General features: G+C 43.2%; 1 protein-coding gene across 4 annotated transcripts in view; it reads left to right on the top strand.

Annotated features, from left to right (window-relative positions):
* ST6GALNAC3 (ST6 N-acetylgalactosaminide alpha-2,6-sialyltransferase 3) overlaps positions 1-19,434 on the top strand; it is a 363,147-nt gene that overhangs the window by 331,530 nt on the left and 12,183 nt on the right. For all 4 annotated transcript variants that reach the window (XM_090048545.1, XM_090048544.1, XM_090048543.1 and 1 more), the window contains one exon: positions 14,746-14,853. In XM_090048545.1, the coding sequence (XP_089904671.1) occupies positions 14,746-14,853 (108 nt within the window). The remainder of the gene's footprint in view (positions 1-14,745; positions 14,854-19,434) is intronic.

A 19,434-nucleotide genomic window follows, 5' to 3' on the forward strand; every position in this document is an offset into this window, starting at 1 on the left:
CCTGCTGTGCACCTGCCAGACCCAGATGGGGACTACACAGCCAGTAGAGGCATGCCAGAAAATGTTCCAGGTGCCATGGCCTGCTCTGAACTGTCAAAGCATATCCTCCTGGCCCCATTTGTCCAGGAGGTCAGCCACACCCAGCTGGGTCCCAGGTGCCAGCTCTGAGCAGGCAGGTTTCTGCCACTGGCCTCCTTAGAATGAATTCTGGTGTTCCCTATTGTAAAACTGAAAAATCCCTGATAAAAAAAAAATGCGGTAGTCACTCTGTAAAATACCTCAAAATCCATGTTCTTCCACAATTAAAACAAAAGACCACTATAAAGAAAGAGAGAGAGAGAGAGTGAGACAGAGACAGCGATCGGTTACTTGGGCAATGTTTTATTGATATCTACAGTGTTAAAGCAATGTGGAAGCCTACCAGTGTCTCATAATAATAAATTGAGCTCTAAATACATGTTTCATGAATTCATGAATACATGAATATATATTTTGCTGCCCTCCCACAGGGACTACGGCCCCAACAGGGGTTACAGCCCCCCCCAACAGTGGCTACAGTCCCCACACAAGGGCTATGGCCCCCCAACGGGGGCTACAGCCCCCACACAGGGGCTACGGCCCTTCAACATGGGTTACGGACCCCACACAAGGGCTACAGCCCCCACCCCAGCCCCCTCATTGCTGTCCCACCTGGCCCTACCCCCACCAGTTGCTGCAGCCCCCTTGGTGGCTTCCCCACCCCCCCACTCCCCCAGAGCCCCCCAATGGCTGCCCCGCCCAACCGCATCCCCCACTTTCACCCCCAGGCCCCAATGGCTGCCCCCCCAATCCCAGGCACCATCACTTTAAAAAAAAAGAAAGAAAAAACTGAAAAAAAGCCCTATTTGGCCTAGAAGCAGGGGGTAGGGGGGCTCCGGGGCCTCCTGGCAGAGTCCCCTTGGGCAGCACAGGGCAGCGGAAGGAAGGAGGGCCTGGGCTTGGGCCACTGGGGCTGTCCTCTGCCCTGTGCTGTGTGGGCAAGGCCCCAGTGCTGCAGACGGCAGCTGGACTGCCAGTAAGTACCGGGGGGGGTTGTTTCGTTTTTGTTTCCTATGGGGATGCTGGGGTGTGGGGGCAGGGATCAGGGGCCTTGGGGGGGGGCAGGCTGGGCAGGGCTGGGATTGGGGGGATTTGGGGGAAGGCAAGGGGTGGGGCCCAGCAGAGCAGGGGTTGGGGGGACTTGGGGGGCAGGCAGGGGGTGGAGCCAGGCAGGGCAGGGCTGGGGGGTTGGGGGAGTGGGCAGGTCCCCCCATAGTCCCCTCCCCCCTCCTCCAGCCCCCCTGACCCCTTACTTACTGGCACTAGAGCCCTGGTGCTGAAGCAGCAGCATGCCCTGCACGGGAAGGCTGCATGCTTCAGTGCCAGGGTGAGAGGCCAACTACAGAGATGCTCTGGCAGCCAGAGTGTCTCTGTGGAGGACCCAGCAGCCAGTTGCCTCAGGGCATGGTCTGGGACTGTGCCCTTCCCTGCTTTTTTAAACTCCATTTTTTTTAGATCTAATTTGCAGCACGGGGAACATTTTTTTGTTCCGCACATGCCTCTTGCCCCATCTCAAAGGGGTTTGTCTGGATGCACCCATAAAGAGTAACATTTACCCTAGCTGGGAGGCAGGTATAAGACCCTTTGCATACATTATTCAGGTAGTGCTTTGGGACCACCATTTGTACTTGGAAAAGGGAACTAAACAGAGGGATTTGTGGAACACTGCGTGGATGTCTGTTTGTGCAGAAGAGGGGAACTAAAACAGATAGTGAAGTTGGGAGGAACTTAGGAAGCTAAGGTTAAAGCCTTCTAGAAAATATCTTTTTCCCCCAAAATCTAATATTCCTTTGGATCTTGGAATACATTCTTCTGTACTAAAATTACTATTCACAGCCATGTGAACTGCAAAGGCCAGACAGATGTAAGCAACTATAAAAATTGAGTTGGAAACTCCCATTTCCTATGGGGGTTGCTCCCTGACATAAAACAATTGAGTAGCTTGAATTTTCCTGTATGAGAAACAGCTTCAGAACAATACAGATATATTGGCTGTGTGCTGTGTTTATAATTGTAATTATCACTTTGATTTAGTTTCTTCTTTGTGTTTTTTGCAGCAAACCAAGTTTCCATGATTGGACTTTCTGTCAGTAGCACAGTCTCTTCAAGCAGCCCAGCCTGCTTGGATGTAATAGTTTCCTTCTTATGTCACTTGGGTTCACAACAGAGCAGAGATACATCAAAGTCAGGTCAAGGAATCAGAAATGAAGAAACTACAGAATCATTGGTAGCAGAAGTCAATTCCTCTAAGTTACTTTTTTCCCTCCTTTGCTCCAGCTTCCTTTTTGTATATTGTGTACAGTATGTGCAAAGAAGAAAAAGCTATTTACAAATGTAAAGACTGGAATGATACATGCAGATAAATACTGTGCTGATTCTAGTAAATCCAGTGACTCATTCTTTCTTATCTTCAATTTGGTCTTACGTCTCCTGACTTACAGATATTAGATCAGGTACATATTAATGCAAGTCCAGCATTCTTTTGCTACCTCATTTGGTAAACCTAGGAACATCCTCATTACTCCCCCACATACACATCACTTAGGACCCCTTCCACTTGTATCTTTTCTTTAATTAGATTGTGAGTGGAAACTTAAATTTATATCTCCCAAGGCTGTTTCTTTCTATATGGTTGTATAGCACCCAGTGCAAATGGGCCTAGAACTTCATAGTCTGCAGGTCCTATTGCAATCCAAATGCTAAACATTAATCAAAAGTATAATAATCAATAATCATAGGCCAGGGTGCACAGAAACCATAACTATATTGGGTATTATGTGCCAAAACCTGAAGGTTAAGCCCCAGCCTGAAATGTTAGTTCCTGGTTCACTGTGGAAAATGTGATTTAATGCAAACTCACTGATTTTGGAGGAAGCCAGGATTCAAGCTACGAAATTTGCACCTCACACTTCCACTTTCGAGCACCACTTTTCAACATATGCATGTCCCAAAGCCAGAATTTTGACCACATCACTCAGAATGCATTCCACTTGCTTAATCTTTACATGAAACCATACTCAATGGAGAATCAAACATCTGTCTGTACATAAATGTTTCATTTTACATAATGACCTGAAGCACCCTGACAGGTTTTTATTGTGTGAGACAGTCTGTTTGCTGCTTGAGGGACCTGGGCAGTTATTATTAGATGTCCTATATCATTATGGAACACAAAGCAGGCACATGCACAATGCACAAAAGAGGGAATAATTAGGGTAAACAACTGCTTAACAGGTATCTTTGCAATGGAAAAATATAAGTCATTTTCACCAGGCAAAATCAATTCTCTGCATTTATGTCTTGTTCACAGCTCTTATGCTACATTTTTCTACAGAAAATATGCAATGAATTAAAAGATATTAGCAGCAAGTTCCTGAGTTTTACAAAACCCCAAATTAAAACTAGTCCAGTGTTACAGCTCTTCATCCACCTGAGTCCTCCCCTCTCCAATTCCAGACAAAGTCCTTTCAAACAAGCAGCTTCATTACCTGAGAACCAAATGCTCCCCTTTTATGAGGCACCTGAAGTGGCTTTGGCTACACCAAATAGATGGGTCTTTAGGAAGAGGCTCCACTTTCTATATGAGGGGAAGGCTAATTGGGAAAGCAAAGGCACTGTGTTCCTGGTGTGCCAAGCCATCAAAAATGCCATCCCAGAAAAGAAAAAAAGGTCTTCATCAAGAGAACTCAAAAATGGTAACATTAATTCTGTTTAGTTCAGACATAGTCATGGCCCTGCCCTTCCCACTCCCTCCATATCTAGTAGTCAGCCAGACAACACTTACCCTAACACAGGGTCACACTATGTCCTGAAGCATTAAATAATTCTCAGAAGTCTTTGAGCAAGCTGGAAGTACTCTTCACAATATAAAACATTTTAACTCTATTGATTATAATACTGTTAATTTGTTCAGTCTATTACACTTAATTGCACCCACTAACTCACCAAGAGATCAATCCTTTGCCATTTGAAGCCAACAGTAAAACTCACCTTGATTTCAGTGGCTCAGTATCAGCACCAACAGAGAGCATGAGCTTATAAAACAATAGTTCCATGAATGTATGTTTCATCAGCTTATTGCCCAAAAACTCTGTCATTTTTGTCATTGTTGAATTTAATCTTATAACAATTATTTAAATATATTTTAAAACGAAGAGCAAAAGAGTTTGGTTCTTTTGGTCACACTCTCTCCTACCAGACATTTAGCTCAAGTCCTGGCTATCTTGGTTTCTCAGAGCAAGAAAAGAAATTATGTGGGAAAATGACATACGTCCCTCTCACCCCACCGTGATTTCTTCAAATCAATAATTATAAATTCTTCTAAGTTTCAGTCTGATTCTACCAAATTGTCCTTTCTTGTCCATCAAAAGCATGAGTTAGATAACTAATATGAATAGAAAACTGGCACATCAGGGGTTTCTTTTTGAAGATTCAATTTTTCAGTGCTGAACTGACTACTGGAAATTCTTGTCCGACCAACCATGGGAGAACTAGTGGAGCTAGGTTTGAAACTGCTTGTATAAATTTATAAAATAATTGAATTGTGTTTCAACAAAGAGAAGAGATTCCTGGAATTTTTTTTCTTAGAAGCAGAACTTAAATTATGACAGAATTTTTTCCTGATTTAGACTTGTTCATTCCTAATCGTTTAAAAAAAATGCATTCGATTTTCCCTCTGATAAGAGAGAGGCCAATTCTTCCTTCATTTAGTCTTCATCAGAACATGGTAACACATGTCAAGGAAGATTAATTTTGCTTCCTAGTCCTCCATGAAACATACACTGTTTTCCTTTACCAAATGTCCAAAACTTTCCCAAACTCAAAGTGCTTAAGGTCAGCTGATCTCTTCTCTCTGTGAAGTCAACAGAGCACTTTTGAAAATCCTACCCTAACCTTTATGAAAGAGCTGAAGTAGGCAGTTACTGAGCATGCATATATTTAGCTTCTTATGTGAAAAAGCCCTATGTTTTTATTTTTTCACATCTAAAAACATAAAATTTTGATCCTGTGGAATTAAGCACCATTTCCTCATTCTATTTTTTACTATTTTAGTGGAAGTGGAGATACTAAGTATCCAGATGTTCAAGCCCTAAGGTACTAATTCATGTTGCAAACTGGTATGTAATTACATAAACAATGCTAGGTGCTAAGGTGTGTGTTTAAAAAAAAGTTACGTACTAAAATGTAAAAAAAAAAAAAGGAAGAAAAAGAAAAAAAAGATCTGCAAAGACAGGAATCTTCACAATCTGGGAAATATGGGACTGGACTGATCATCAAGAAAAAGGCTTACTTTTCTCTCTTTTGTCATTTGTGTGATCTTGGTCAAAATGTTTCTGCCTTGTTGTGTCTGAGTTTCTCTATAAATGGATCTAAAGATACATGCTACAACATATTAAAATGTTTGGACCAAAACATTTTCCACCCAAAATGCAATTTTATAAAAAAATTGCCATTTTTAGGAAAATATTTTCAATTTATTTTTAAATTTTGATGGGAAATCTTAATGGGGGGGCTAAAATGTAATTTAATCTTGAACCATATTTTCCATTTAGTTTCAGTTTCTGAAAAAAAAAAAATGAAATCCAGATTCCATCTCCATTCTCTTCCTCCTCCTTTTTTTTTTCCTTTTATGACATAAAGTGTAATGGAACAACTTTCCTTAATTTCAGAAAAGTTATAGGGAGGGAAATTTACAGGCTTTCATTTTTATTTGGCTTTTCCTTAGATTTTCATTGAATCAAGGAAAAAGAACATTGGGAAGGACCTCAGGAAGGCACCTAGTCCAACCCCCTCTCAAAGCAAAACAATCCCCAACTACATCATCCCAGGCAAAGCTTTGTCTAACCGGGACCTTAAAAACCTCCAAGGATGGAGAGTCAACCACCTCTCTGGGCATCCTGTTCCAGTGTTTTACTAGCCTCCTAGTGAGAAAATTCTTCCTAATATCTAACCTAAACTTCCCTTCCTGCAACTTGAGACTGTGGCTCCTTGTTCTGTCATCTGCCACCACTGGGAACACTCTAGCTCCGTCCTCTTTTGAACCCCACTTCAGGTAGTTGAAGGATGCTATTAAATCCCCTCTCTGTCTCCTCTTCTGTAGATTAAATAAGCCCAGTTCCCTCAGGCTTTCCTCATAAGTCATGTCCCCCAGCCTCCTCACCATTTTTCTTGCCTTCCACTGGACTCTCTCCAATTTGTCCACATCCTTTCTGTAGTTGGGGTCCCAAAACTGAACACAGTACTCCAGATGTGGCTTAACCAGTGCTGAATAGATGGGAATAATCACTTACCTCGACTTACTGGCAACACACCTACCAATGCAGCCCTGCATGCCATTAGCCTTCCTGGCAACAAAGGCCCACTGCTGACTCATAGTCAGTTGATTGTCCGCTGTAACCCCCAGGTCCCTTTCTAAAGAGTTGCTGCCCAGCCAGTCCCCAGCCTGTAGCAGTGCATGGGATTGTTCACCCTAAGTGCCAGACTTTGCACTTGTTCTTGTTGAACCTCATGAGATTCCTTTTGCCCAATCCTCCAATTTATCTAGGTCACTCTGAATCCTAGCCCTATGCTCCAGTGTATCCACTATTCCCCCCAGCTTTGTGTCATCTGCAAACTTATTGAGGGTGCATTCTATGTCATTTTCCAGGTCATTGATAAAGACTTTGAACAAAACCAGGCCCAGGACCAAACCCTGAGATACTGCACTTGATACCAGCTACCATCTAGACATTGAGCCATTGATTACTACTCTCTGAGCCTGATGCTCCTGCCGGTTTTCTATCTACCTTACAGTTTATTCATCCAGCCCATACTTCCTTAGCTTGCCTGTGAGAATGTTGTGGGAGACCATATCAAAGCCTTGCTAAAATCAAGGTACACCACATCCATCAGTCTTCCTGCATCCACAGAGCCAGTCACATCATCCTAGAAGACAATCAGGTTGGTCAAGCATGACTTGCCTCTGGTGAATCCACACTGACTTCCTAATCACCTTTTTCTCCTCTAAGTGCTAAGAAATTGATTCATTGAGCATTTGCTCCATGACTTTTCCAGAGACTGAGGTGAGGCTGACCGGCCTGTAATTCTCTGGACCCTCCTTCTTCCCTTTCTTAAATATGGACAGTATGTTTGCCCTTTTCAAATCATTCAGTACCTCTCCTGATTGCCATGAGTTTTGAAAGATGATGGCCAATGGCTCGGTGGGTTTTTGAAAACACTGCTTCAGTTTAGAGAGAATTAAATGAAAGTAAATCTCCGTGGTTTGTACACAAGGGTTGGGCTCAATCTTTACCTGCCTCTCTGGTGGTGGGGGGGGGCGAGGGAACAAGCTGGCTGTGGGCCAAGAGGTCCTAAGCTGCGCAGGGGGCTGGTGCTTCCCTCTGTGGTGACACCCCACAGGAGGCAAGTATGGAGGGAAGCACCCCCCCTTCCCCCACGCCCCAGCACAGTTCAGGCAGGCAGACAGGGAGGGGGGAAAAAAGATCAGGCTTACTGCTTTTTTTTTTTTCTTCAGTGGAGCCTGCCTGGGCATGCTGTTCCCAGGCTGCCTGCATGGGCTGCCTGCACAGCCCCTGAGCTGCATGGGGCCCAGTGCTTGCCTCCACAGCTGTTGCACTTCATTAAGTAGCAAACTAAAACATGTTGGAGGCAATACACCGCTGAAAGTGTAAACAGCAACGCCACTAAAGTGGTATAAAAGGGCATTTAAGCCACTTTAAAAGCCAATTTTGTGGCATGTACAAAAGCCCCAATTGAACTTTGGCCTTCCTGAGTACATCCCTGCATGCCCAAGCAATGCTCTTATAGTCTTCCCTAGTTATTTGTCCAAGTTTTCACTTCTTATAAGCTTCCCTTTTGTGATTTAATTTATCGAAGAGGTCCCTGCTAAGCCAAGCTGGTTTTCTGCCATACTTGCTATTCTTCCTATACATTGGGATGGTTTGTTCCTGCACTTTCAATAAGGCTTCTGTAAAGTACAGCCAGCTCTCCTGGACTCTTCTCCCCCTCAGTGTGGCTTCCCAGGGGATCCTACCATGAGTTCCCTTAGCGAGTCGAAGTCTGCTTTTCTGAAGTCCAGGCCTTACTCTGCTGCTGTCCATCCTTCCTTTCCTCTATACAACCTTTGCACCAAATGGGGTGGGATATAAAAGGAAGAAGAATTAAAATATTAAAATGTTCATAATTTTCAGAAAAAGAATTAAAATGGAAATTTATTCTGTTTCAAACTGTGTAAAAACAACTGGGGCATTTTGAATTTTAATTTTTGCAAAATTGCTATTCCATTTCATCATCAGTTCCACTATTTGTCCATCTTTGTAAAACATTTTGAGATCTACAGATCAGAACCACTTTCTATTCCCAATACTGCACTGTAAAAGGTGGTGGGGATTTTTCCTCTGGTTCAGTAAGCACGGCTCAAGCCCTATTAAAGATTAACATTCAGATTGTTTCCTGATGAGGTTGTGAGGTAATGGGTATTTTTTAATCAGTTCACAAGACCACATAGGGCAAAATGTACCATATGGAAATCAGAGATTAAGAACATGTGACTTTCTGTAGTTGTTTTACTTGTAATGGCAGATTTTTTATTTGTTTGCATGTTATCTAAGTTTTTCACAGTCATTTAATTTATAATTCAATGGGGGACTTCCTATGAACAGAAATTATTCTTTCTCTTCATTTTACCATGCACTATAAACAATCCTTTCTAGTTCAATTGTATACACCTCCCTTAAATATAATACTGAAGTGATTGAAACTAGGAAATTTGCAAATAACATAAGATCTTAGAATTTACTATAAAAAGTTAAACAAGATAGTGATATTTTAAACACAAGTACAACACCTCAGGTCTTAATTCAGCATAACAGCTAAGCAGTTGCTCATTAGGGTTATGCGAAGCTTTGGTCCATGATTTGATTCGGTGGAGATTCAGCCCAATTCGGTGGCCAAATCTCCAAATCCAAATCAAATCAGGAGACCCTTTAATCTCTCAGAATCGATTCAGAACACTCTGAATCAATTCAGAGAGAGTTGGAAAGATTCAGCGATTTGGACATAGCTTTAAATGTTTTTTCTACATACCTCAAGGTACCAAGTGGCTCATGAATGCTGAGATGCTGGGGCAGATGGAGTATCCCACCGGAGTGTGGGGGACTTCCCAGCGTGCTCTGCAGCAGACCTGGAAGTGGACCGGTCCACTTCCAGTCCACTTCTGTGTCCACCAGGGAGTGCACTGAGGGGCCCTCCCATGTCTCCCCAGCTTGGCAACTGTTGGTTCTTGGGTCTGGGGGAGCACCTGGGGTCCCCCCATGGCTGATCGCTGAGCCAGGGAGGTGCAGGGAGAGCCCCCCCCCCCCCACTCCTGGGGGACGTTCCATCTGCCTCACCATCGCAGCATTCACAAGCTCTGCCTGGTACCTCAAGGTACGTACAAAAAACATTTAAAGCTGTGTCTACGGCTGAATCACTGGTTGTCCAAATCAGCATCAAATCTTCAGATTTTGATTCAGCCAAATCAAATCGGGAACAGTTATCCAAATCAACAAATCAAATCACTGTCCCTGATTCAGGCTGAATCCAAATCCGAATCGAATACAGTCTGTTTTGCACACCCCTGTTGCTCATCTTTAAGCATGTTAGTTGTCTTGACTATTTATGTGTTCCATAGGAGCTATTCATGCACTTGAAGTTGAGTGCCTCGGTACCTTGATGAATCATGGCTTTTATTGGTGATTAATTCACTCCTCTAATTACTTATATTTTGCTATGAAGCCCTAAATGTTAGGATATTTCCAAAATAAGTTTTTCCAAGATAAATCGACAAAGTAACTTTTGATAAACATTGTCTTTTTGTTGCTATGTCCAGCTGTAAATCATGTCTTGGAAACAAAAGCATCTTCTTTTTCAATGTGTGTTTTTGAAAAATGGTATATTATTTTTCTCTTGAGCTGTTGAGACAATTTCCTCTCTTGGTCTGGATTCCCATTAATTTCATACGGCTCAGAAAAAGTCACTCTAAGCCATAGGGAACAATTTTAGACTTACACTACTCGCATACATCATAATAGATTTTCCTATAGGATTTCAACAAAAGCATGCTTGAGAAACATAGATTTTCCCGACTGTAGTGGAGTTGGGTTCTTTTTTCCTTTGGTCTGGGCTGGACCATGTGCTGGTGACCCATATGAAATTGAAGATTTGTTTACTTTTAATAGGTACATCATAAAACTTAAATACAATTACAGTGACAAAAGGGACTCTTTCAAATACGTGACATAAATCCATGGCCAAAAGACTTGTAGGATACAAACTACAGAGAGACAAATTGAATATTCATTGTTAATATAATAGGGAAGGACTGGTGCATTGCTGTTACTTTGCTCTACAGTTTCCTTAGATGATATTTTAAAAGGTGTTCAGAGGTTTATGGCTTTTTAGGGACAGCTAAAATTGTTTCACACTTCTAGTATTGTTTTCATTAGAATGTCACAAATATGTTTACAGCAACAGATTGAATTAGATTGAATGCTAAGGTGTTACAAATCATCCTGAATCCCTGCTGTTTAACTGCAGTTCTTCATTAGTTACATATCTTCAGGAAAAAAAATGGGGGAGGGAAAGAAATGCTTTGTTTTAAAGTTCACAATCTGTATTCTGTCATGTACTCTGGCTCCCAGAGAGGGTATCTGGGAACTTACTCTGCTGTTTTTATTTATCCTGCCAGTGTAGTATATTGATGAGAGGACTAAGGTCCAATGGTGTTAAAACAAGACATGAAATATTGATTAACTCTTTTTCAAAATTCCTTTTTACTCCTGAGTATAGCAGATTTCAGATGCTGTTGTCAATATAGTACTCTCCAATAAACCTCCATTATCGGAAGGGTCCTGATCTTCATAGTGTTCTGATAAATGGCTATTATGATTCTAAATGGTTAGCTTTAAAGGCTCAAGTTTAGTGTGTTTTTGGTGCTGAAGCAAGCTGCTTGTTTGAAGCGATGTAGCTCAACATTTCACGTTGCTACTTTGGAGTACCCACTTCTGTTCCCCATGTCTTGTTTGGGAATTATGGAAGCTGGAGTATTTTTATGTTAGGCAGGAGTAAAAGATTCTTCTTTGAATAACTGGAGAATCTGTGGGATAAATAAAGTGATTTAGAGACAATCATAGACGTGAACTAACAAAAAAACTGGTAATGGAAGGCACAAAGAAAATACAATCTTGAAGTGAGTCACTTGTGGTTGCTGCATGGATAAGCATTTCAAGCATAAAACAGAAAGGAAGGAGAGGAGAGGAAGAATGTATGCAGAAAAGACATATAGATACCTCCTTGTTTACATTTCATTAAGTTGGCTCAAGATCATTCTTTAAATTATACACCTTTAAGCCTCTTATGCATCATGACTCTGATAACACTATTTTTTCTGAGAGATGAGCAAGTAAGTTTAAGCAGTTTCAGAATTATAAGGATTTCTGTCTGTTACCAAAGTACAACAGTATTCAGTGTCCCTCTGGTGAAAGATTGATAGCCTTCATTTGATTTCCCTGCCTTTATTTGCTACATGCATATTTTTCCTCATCACTAGCTTGAAATATTTTTGTCCCAATTTTGGCTTCCACAAAGCCAACTGAATCTCATACCTAGAGTCCCCAGATCTTTTCTGCAGAGGATATAGACCTGGGAGAATATGAACCCCTATCACAAAGGCAGATAGGGAAATGGAAATGGAAGCAAAGTATAGCCAAAGCCCCTGTCCTCTTTGGCGGTCCTGTGTATGGTAAGACTTGGGAGTTGAGTTGTACAGAAAAGTTCCAGTGAACAGTTCTACATTGGCAAATGGCAGTACATTGGAACTGGAGTATTTCTTAGGAACATACGTGCTGTTTTCAACAAGAAAGACTTTTTGGGTCCCGGCTAAAATATTTTTTTCTGAGAGGGAGCGGGGAGAAAAAGGTGAACAAGAAAGAGGGAAGAAGCATTCCCTAATAACCAAATGGGATCATTTTCAGGGTCCTCATGTGGGGATGTGGGACACCCATAGCTCAATACCTATTCAGAGTGAGAGTTTAAAACTCAGCTTCCTACACCTCAAAGAAGCCCTCAGCCGTACTTTGTAGCAAGCGAGTCACTCTGTTAGAGTATTCAACTTTGTGTAAAGAATTAATTCTTCATTGGTACAGTAGTTTTCTGCATCCAAAGGGAGTGCCATATAAAGATCCTCTCTTTTTCCATCCCCAGTGAACATTTATTTATTCATACCAAGTGGAATAGGGAGAGTGAGGAAGCAGTACAGCATCTGTATGACTATCTCTAGGTGAGATGTGGGAGGTGGTGGGTTAAGTTCCTGCTCCAATAGTTAGTTAGTTATAGTAGAACAGCTCCAAAAGGAGAGAAACCTACCAAAGTATAAGCAGTAGCTCAGTGATTAGGGTATTCAGTACATATATACTAGGGCTGTGCGAAGGTTTGGTCCCTGATTCGATTAGGCGGAGGTTTGGCCCAATTTGGTGGCCAAATCTCTGAACCTGAATAGAATGAGAGGACCCTTTAATCTCTTCAAATCGAATCGAACCCTCTAAATCAATTTGGAGAGATTCAGAGGGATTCGGAGATTTGGACATAGACACAGCTTTAAATGTTTTTTCTACATACCTTTAGGTAGCAGGGGTTCATAAGTGCTGCAATGCTGGGGTGCATGGAGTGTCCCACAGGAGCATGGGGGGGCTCCCCAGCACACTCAGCAGCAGACCCAGAAGTTGACCAAAAACACTTCCAGTCCACTTCCAGGTCCGCCAGGGAGCGTGCCGGGCCCACCCCTCAAATGACCCCCCCTGGCTCAGCAACTGGTGCCTCCTGAGTCTGGGGGGGGCACCCAGGGTCCCCCCATAGCCGATTGTCGAGCTGGGGAGGCATGGGGGAGCCCCCCAGTGCACTTCCCAGCAGACCTGGAAGTGAACCGGAAGTACTTCCGGCCCACTTTCAAGATCACCGCCGAGCATGTGGAGGTCCCCCTCCACGCTCCTGTGGGACACTCCATGTGCCCCAGCACCACAGATATCATGAACCACACCTGCTACCTCAAGGTAAGTAGAAAAAAATTTTAAAACTGTGTCTATGCCTGAACCGCTGATTCTCCAAATCAGCATCTAATCTTCAGATTTGGATTCAGCCAAATTGAATCAGTGACAGTGATCTGAATCAATGACTCGAATCACTATCCCTGATTCAGCCCGAATCTGAATCTAAATCGAATAGGGCCCTCTTCACACACCACTAGCATAAGCAGTCTGTGGGTTAAAGCCCTGTTCTTTATCAAGCATAGGAAAGACTTCAATTCAGCTTCCCTAAGGAAGGTACATCCCATGGAAGACTGTTAAGATCTTGGGCATTGTGGGATGAGTGACTTTCTCTCTAACTTTGACATGGAACAAAACTTTCCAAAACTGGAAAATATTTTGTAGTTTTCTACTCATCTGTATTTGGAAGCCCCTTGTAGCCAAATTTAATTGAGAGAAAAGTGCAGACTCCTTTACCTTATGATGGAAAATAGACTGTTTCCTGACTGTATTCAAAATATGGGGACTATAAAAATACCAGACATTCAACTTATCCTCTCCCGTCATTCAACCCTCCTGAATTGAGCTCTGCATTTGGGCTATATTTAGCCAACTTTGGGACTCGATGTTTTCATTTGTCATCTGGAGTTTCTTTTACTGTTAATTTTCAGATAATTATTTTCATTTCTCTCATTAGAACTGAAAGGAATACTTACATTAAGAAAACCTGGACTATTACCAATTTTTAAGCCATTAGTGCCAACTGTATTATCAATTATTTATGAGGTATTAAAGCAACACATCTTACTTCTTCTGATAATATGGTACTTCTGTTGACTCCCAATGGTACTACTAGTTTAAGTAATGTGAACAGGATCAGACCTTTATTTAAAAAGTCATATATCTTTTTTCCAAATAGGAGGCATTTAGAAACTGTGAGCCAAATCCTTTCTTGTGCAATTAGTTCTTACTCAGCGGAACTAATTTTGTTGCATGAGTAAAAGTTGCCAAATTGTGCCCAATTTCCTTACACTCCTCTCCCTATATGTCACCTTCTATAATGAGTATAAAGATGAGTTGTATTTTTCAAGTCCTTTGAAATTCTGTTGGCCAATCTTTAGTTAACATAACCTTAAAAGTTTCATGTCTATATAGATTTATAGTATTCATGCAGCATGTAAATGTAGTACATTGTACTACAAAGTACTTCTGGTGTCCACGAAAGTGTGAGTGAACATGTATATGTATACAAATAAGAGACTTTCCTTCTGTTAATGTGACGCCTGGCTGTACTTATAATCTCTCATCTTGTATTCTACATTAATTTTCATCTTTCTAATGTACAAATAAATTACTTTCCGTCTTATGGGGCTGGAATTGTTTGACTTCCAATACTTAGCGTATGATATTTCTTCTGTGGACTTACCGCTTGGGGCCCCAAGCTAGCGCGGAGGAGAGCGCACCTATAAATAATTCAAAATAATTGTATGTTTTTGACAGATTGGCAAGTTGCTTAATGCCTTTTGTCCCAGGTAATAGATGATATTTCTCTGATAAAGTGTTAGTAATTTCACATTGCAAATTTGTTGTGTGTGTTGTGTTTTTACAGAGTCCAGTCAGGTTCATATCTCAGCACTGGTTGGTTTACCTTAATTCTGGCTATGGATGCCTGCTATGGAATTCACGTCTATGGGATGATAAATGACACCTACTGCAAGTAAGATCACAGGAAATTATTTTCATGCATCTACAATTCTGATGTCTTGTCAAAATTTCACAATTCATTTTAATATCATAAATCCACGAAATGGATTAGGCAGCCATTTCCCACTGTTCTGCATTGATGTGACACTATATTGTCAGCATATTTAGTTCTGATATGGCATTTGGTGTTGATAAAATAAAAATATTTACAAAAGCTTAATGTCAAATGTCAGAAAGAACTTTTTTTAATCAAAGACTTTCTACGGTCTCTGATTTATTTGGGAAACTGAACATTTCTGTTCTTTTGACAAAACTCACATATTCTTTCTGCTGAAACAAATGTGTAGAGGAAACATCAATCTGCTGGTTCACTGAATGCCAAATACACTTAAAAATTAAACGAATTGATTAGCTCAGGGTAGTTATATATAATTATGTATCACCAATAAATAAGCAATCTACTTCAACTTTCTAGGTTTATATATTATCTGGTATGAGTAGCAGGGGGTTTCTAATTAGAAAATAAAACAAGTCCTCTGAGTTTGATCCAGGTAAGGTATGTAATTTCATACCCACAATTGTTGGTATTCCTATTGTCTCATTCCTTCTATTGTCAGAAGTATAATTCTGTACTATCATCTTAAGATCTAAGTCATTCATATTTAATCAATAGAAAAAGAATGGAATATAAAGTAAATATGTTTCTTATTCACAAAAACAGGAGATTTATGCATGCAGTACTATAATAAATCAAGCCACATTTTCTTAAGTTGGATAAGTTCAAATAAACCTTGAGCCTTCTGTGTAACCCCTTGGTCTCCTCACCTACTAGGGTAAGTTCTCCAAGTTCCTCCAGGCCTACCCCTGACAGCCTTTTCTATATTACGTAAACTTGAGATTCATTCCCATCATAACATAGAGTAGAAACAGACATTGCTATATGAAGTGAATCAGCATGCCACCATGTGTTGTGGTACAACTGATCTGCTTCATTGGACAAAGCACAGGTCACCTCTTGTCTCACCTTTGATAGTACAATACAAGGGGCAATCTGATCTCTGGAGGTGATATGATCTCTGGAGATGGGGAAAGCCCCACAGTCAGTTTTTTCTTCTCAGCCACACCCACTTCTGTGATCATGGGGGACTAGTCTTGCTCAGTGGGGAACCCTGACTTATGGAGAGGTACCCCAAGATTCCCCAGAGTGCTTCTCCTTAAGTGGGGAAAGCCAGGCAGGTGCTCCGGGTGCTTAAGGGGCCCTCAAGCCCCTGGATCACCTGCCCAAGGTGGCTGGAGAGTCTGAGCAGCTCCAGCTGCCGATACTGTCCTACCACAGAGTTAACAGATGTCCAACACAATAAGCAGCAGAGTCTATTATTAGATTTTGTTGCACCATTGATAATCCTCTGATGTGGCACAACACAAGACTGTAAAATGCAATTGGTTACAATTTGTGCTGCCATAAAAAATTTTTATGGTGGCTCAAGTGAGACATCAGGCAATGTCTATTTCCAGCCTCAAACACAGGAACTGGTTTCAAATTTGGCCATCTTATTTAGGTACCTGACACTAAAGAGAAATTGTAAGGGACCAGCAAGGAAGATTATGCTTAGGGGCAATCAACACGGGTTCATTAGCAGCAGGTCCTATCAGACCAACCTGGTGGCCTTCTATGACCAGATCACCAAATCCTTAGACGCAGGAGTAGCAATGGGCATAGTCCTTCTGGACTTTTGGAAGGCTGTCGACACTGTCTCTCACCCCATTCTCATTAAGAAACTGGGGAACTGTGGTTTTGACACCCACACAGTCAAATGGGCTGTGGCTGCACCCAGAGAGTGGTGGTGGATGGGTCATTTTCGACCTGGAAGGACGTGGGCAGTGGGATTCCGCAGGGCTCGGTCCTCGGGCACGCACTGTTCAACATCTTCATCAGTGATTTGGACGAGGGGGTAAAAAGCACCCTTTTCAAATTTGCTGATGACACTAAGATGTGGGGGGATGTGGGCACGTTAGAAGGGAAGAATAGGCTGCAATCAGACCTAGACAGGTTACGGGGGGGGTGGATGAGAATAGGATGGGATTCAACACTGACAAGTGTAAGGTGATGCACTTGGGGAGGAACAACCGGCACCATACCTACAGGTTGGGGAACTCCCTTCTTGTCAGTACAGAGGCAGAAAAAGATCTTGGAGTCATCATTGATGGCAAGATGAACATGGGCCGGCAGTGTGGGGATGCAGTCAGGAAGGCCAACCACACCTTGTCATGCACCTACAGATGCATCTCAAGCAGGTCCAAGGAGGTGATACTCCCCCTGTATGCAGCACTGGTCAGGCCGCAGCTGGAGTACTGCATCCAGTTCTGGGCGCAGCACTTCAAGAGGGATGTGGACAACATGGAGAGTGTCCAGAGGAGGGCCACTCGCATGGACAGGGGCAGCAGGACAGGCCTTATGAGGAGAGGCTATGGGACCTGAACCTGTTCAGCCTCCACAAGAGAAGGTTGAGGGGGGATCTAGTGGCCTGTTACAAACTAGTCAGAGGGGATCAGCAGGCACTGGGGGAGTCCCTATTCCCCCGTGCACTACCAGGAGTGACCAGGGATAATGGTCACAAGCTGGTAGAGGGTAGATTTAGGCTAGATATCAGGAGGCGCTACTTCACGGTCAGGGCAGGTAGGATCTGGAACCAACTTCCAAGAGAAGTGGTACTGGCTCCTACCCTGGGGGTCTTTAAGAGGAGGGTAGATGAACACTTGCTGGGGTCATTTGACCCCAGTACTCTTTCCTGCCATGGCAGGGGGCCGGACTCAATGATCTGGTCAGGTCCCTTCCAACCCTAGAAACTACGAAACTGTGAAACTGACAGCTCCCACTGAATAAGTCAGGGGTGAGCAAAATGGCTCATCCAGCTGGCAGCAGAACTCCATTTTCCAGTGGCCCCTGCCCACATGGCTTGGGCCAGTCTCCATAGAGACCCCAGCCGCACCTGCATGGGAAAGCTCAGGCTGTGGTTGCCATGGAGACCGGCCTCAGCTGCACTGGTAGCACATGCAGCAGAGCTGTGCAAGGGGCTGCTCCGGAGCCTCTGGGAATTTGCAATGGAGGCAGCTTGTTCTGAAGCCAGGGCAGAGCCATGATCTGTAGCCTGCATGCTTTGGGCAGGGGCACACAAGCAGGGGATCACAACTCTACCCCAGTTCCTCCAGCGGTGACAGCTTGGTATGGACCCAGAGCAGAGCCACAGTCCCCTGCTTGTGCACCCCTGCCCGGAGCATGCAGGCTACAGATTGCAGCTCTACTCTAGCTCCAGAGTAAGCTGCCCCTATTGTAAGTTCCCAGAGGCTCTGAAGCAGCCCCCCGTGCTGCTCTGCTGCTGCGCGCTGCCAGCGCAGCTGTGGCTGGTCTCCATGGCAACACCAGCCTGAGTTTTCCTACGCAGGTGTGGCTGGAGTCGCCGTGGAGACCAGACCAAGCCATGTGGGCAGGGGCAGCTGGGAAATGGATTCCACGGCTGACCGGATCCAGTCCATGGGCCAGACTTTGCCCATCCCTAGGATAAGTCATCCCATTGAAAAGAACATATGTTGTTCTTTGTTATGAAAATGTAAAAGAGCCATGATGTCCCAGAGAATTCAGCAATTAATCCATAGCCCATTGCTCTGGCATAAAAACAGGAGCTAGCACAATAACATTTTACCTTATCCTTGTTAAGGGGAGAGAATTACTTTAAAGCTGGAACTCTGGCTGTATTGCCTAAATAGAAGAGATGGGTTGGGTTTGGTACAGATATTTCTGGGACAGGGAACAGCAAAAGGGGCCCTTTTCTGTTTTGTCTGCTAATGTCAACTGCTCCACGACCTGTTAACCTCACCCAAGAACCTGCTGTGGATGGAAGACTACTTAGTGCCATTCTGGATGTAGTGCCTCAATGCAACAGGGCACCCCTCTAGCGATGTATTGCTGTTCTGGGTCTGCCCTACAATCCTACGCAGGCTGCTAAGGCTAGTTTGTGTTAAGAGACATGCATGTGTTTGTCTGATATATTAAAACGTACCAAATCCGTGCTGTGTCAATTCTGCACGTACAATGAAAAAATGCAGTCCAGATACAAGACATATGGATAGAGACCTACTCAAATTGCAATTTCATGGATTTGGAAATCAGAAAATCTCTGCAAAATCCATAGGGAAAAAAAAACTTACTAAAAATAAAATGCTGACTGCCCAGTGAGAGCCAGTAGTCCTTCTAGCCACACAGCCTGGCACAAAGGAGAAGGAACCTGGGGAGAGGGAACCAGCATTATGATTCTAGGTTAGGGGATGACCCTCTCAGCAGCGGAGGCAGAGAGGGATCTTGGAGTCATGATTGACTCCAGGATGAATATGAGTCGCCAATGTGATGAAGCAATAGGCAGAGCCAACCGCACCCTGTCATGCATCAACAGGGGCATCACTAACAGGTCCAGAGAGGTCTTGCTCCCCCTCTATGCAGTGCTGGTCAGGCCACAGCTGAAGTACTGTGTCCAGTTCTGGGCGCCGCACTTCAAGAGGGACGTGGAGAACCTGGAGAGGTCCAGAGGAGGGCCTCTGT

This window comes from Crocodylus siamensis, chromosome 5 (genome assembly GCF_052110815.1).
Source record: "Crocodylus siamensis isolate JL-2025a chromosome 5, ASM5211081v1, whole genome shotgun sequence".
In the NCBI taxonomy this organism is placed as follows: Eukaryota; Metazoa; Chordata; order Crocodylia; family Crocodylidae; genus Crocodylus; species Crocodylus siamensis.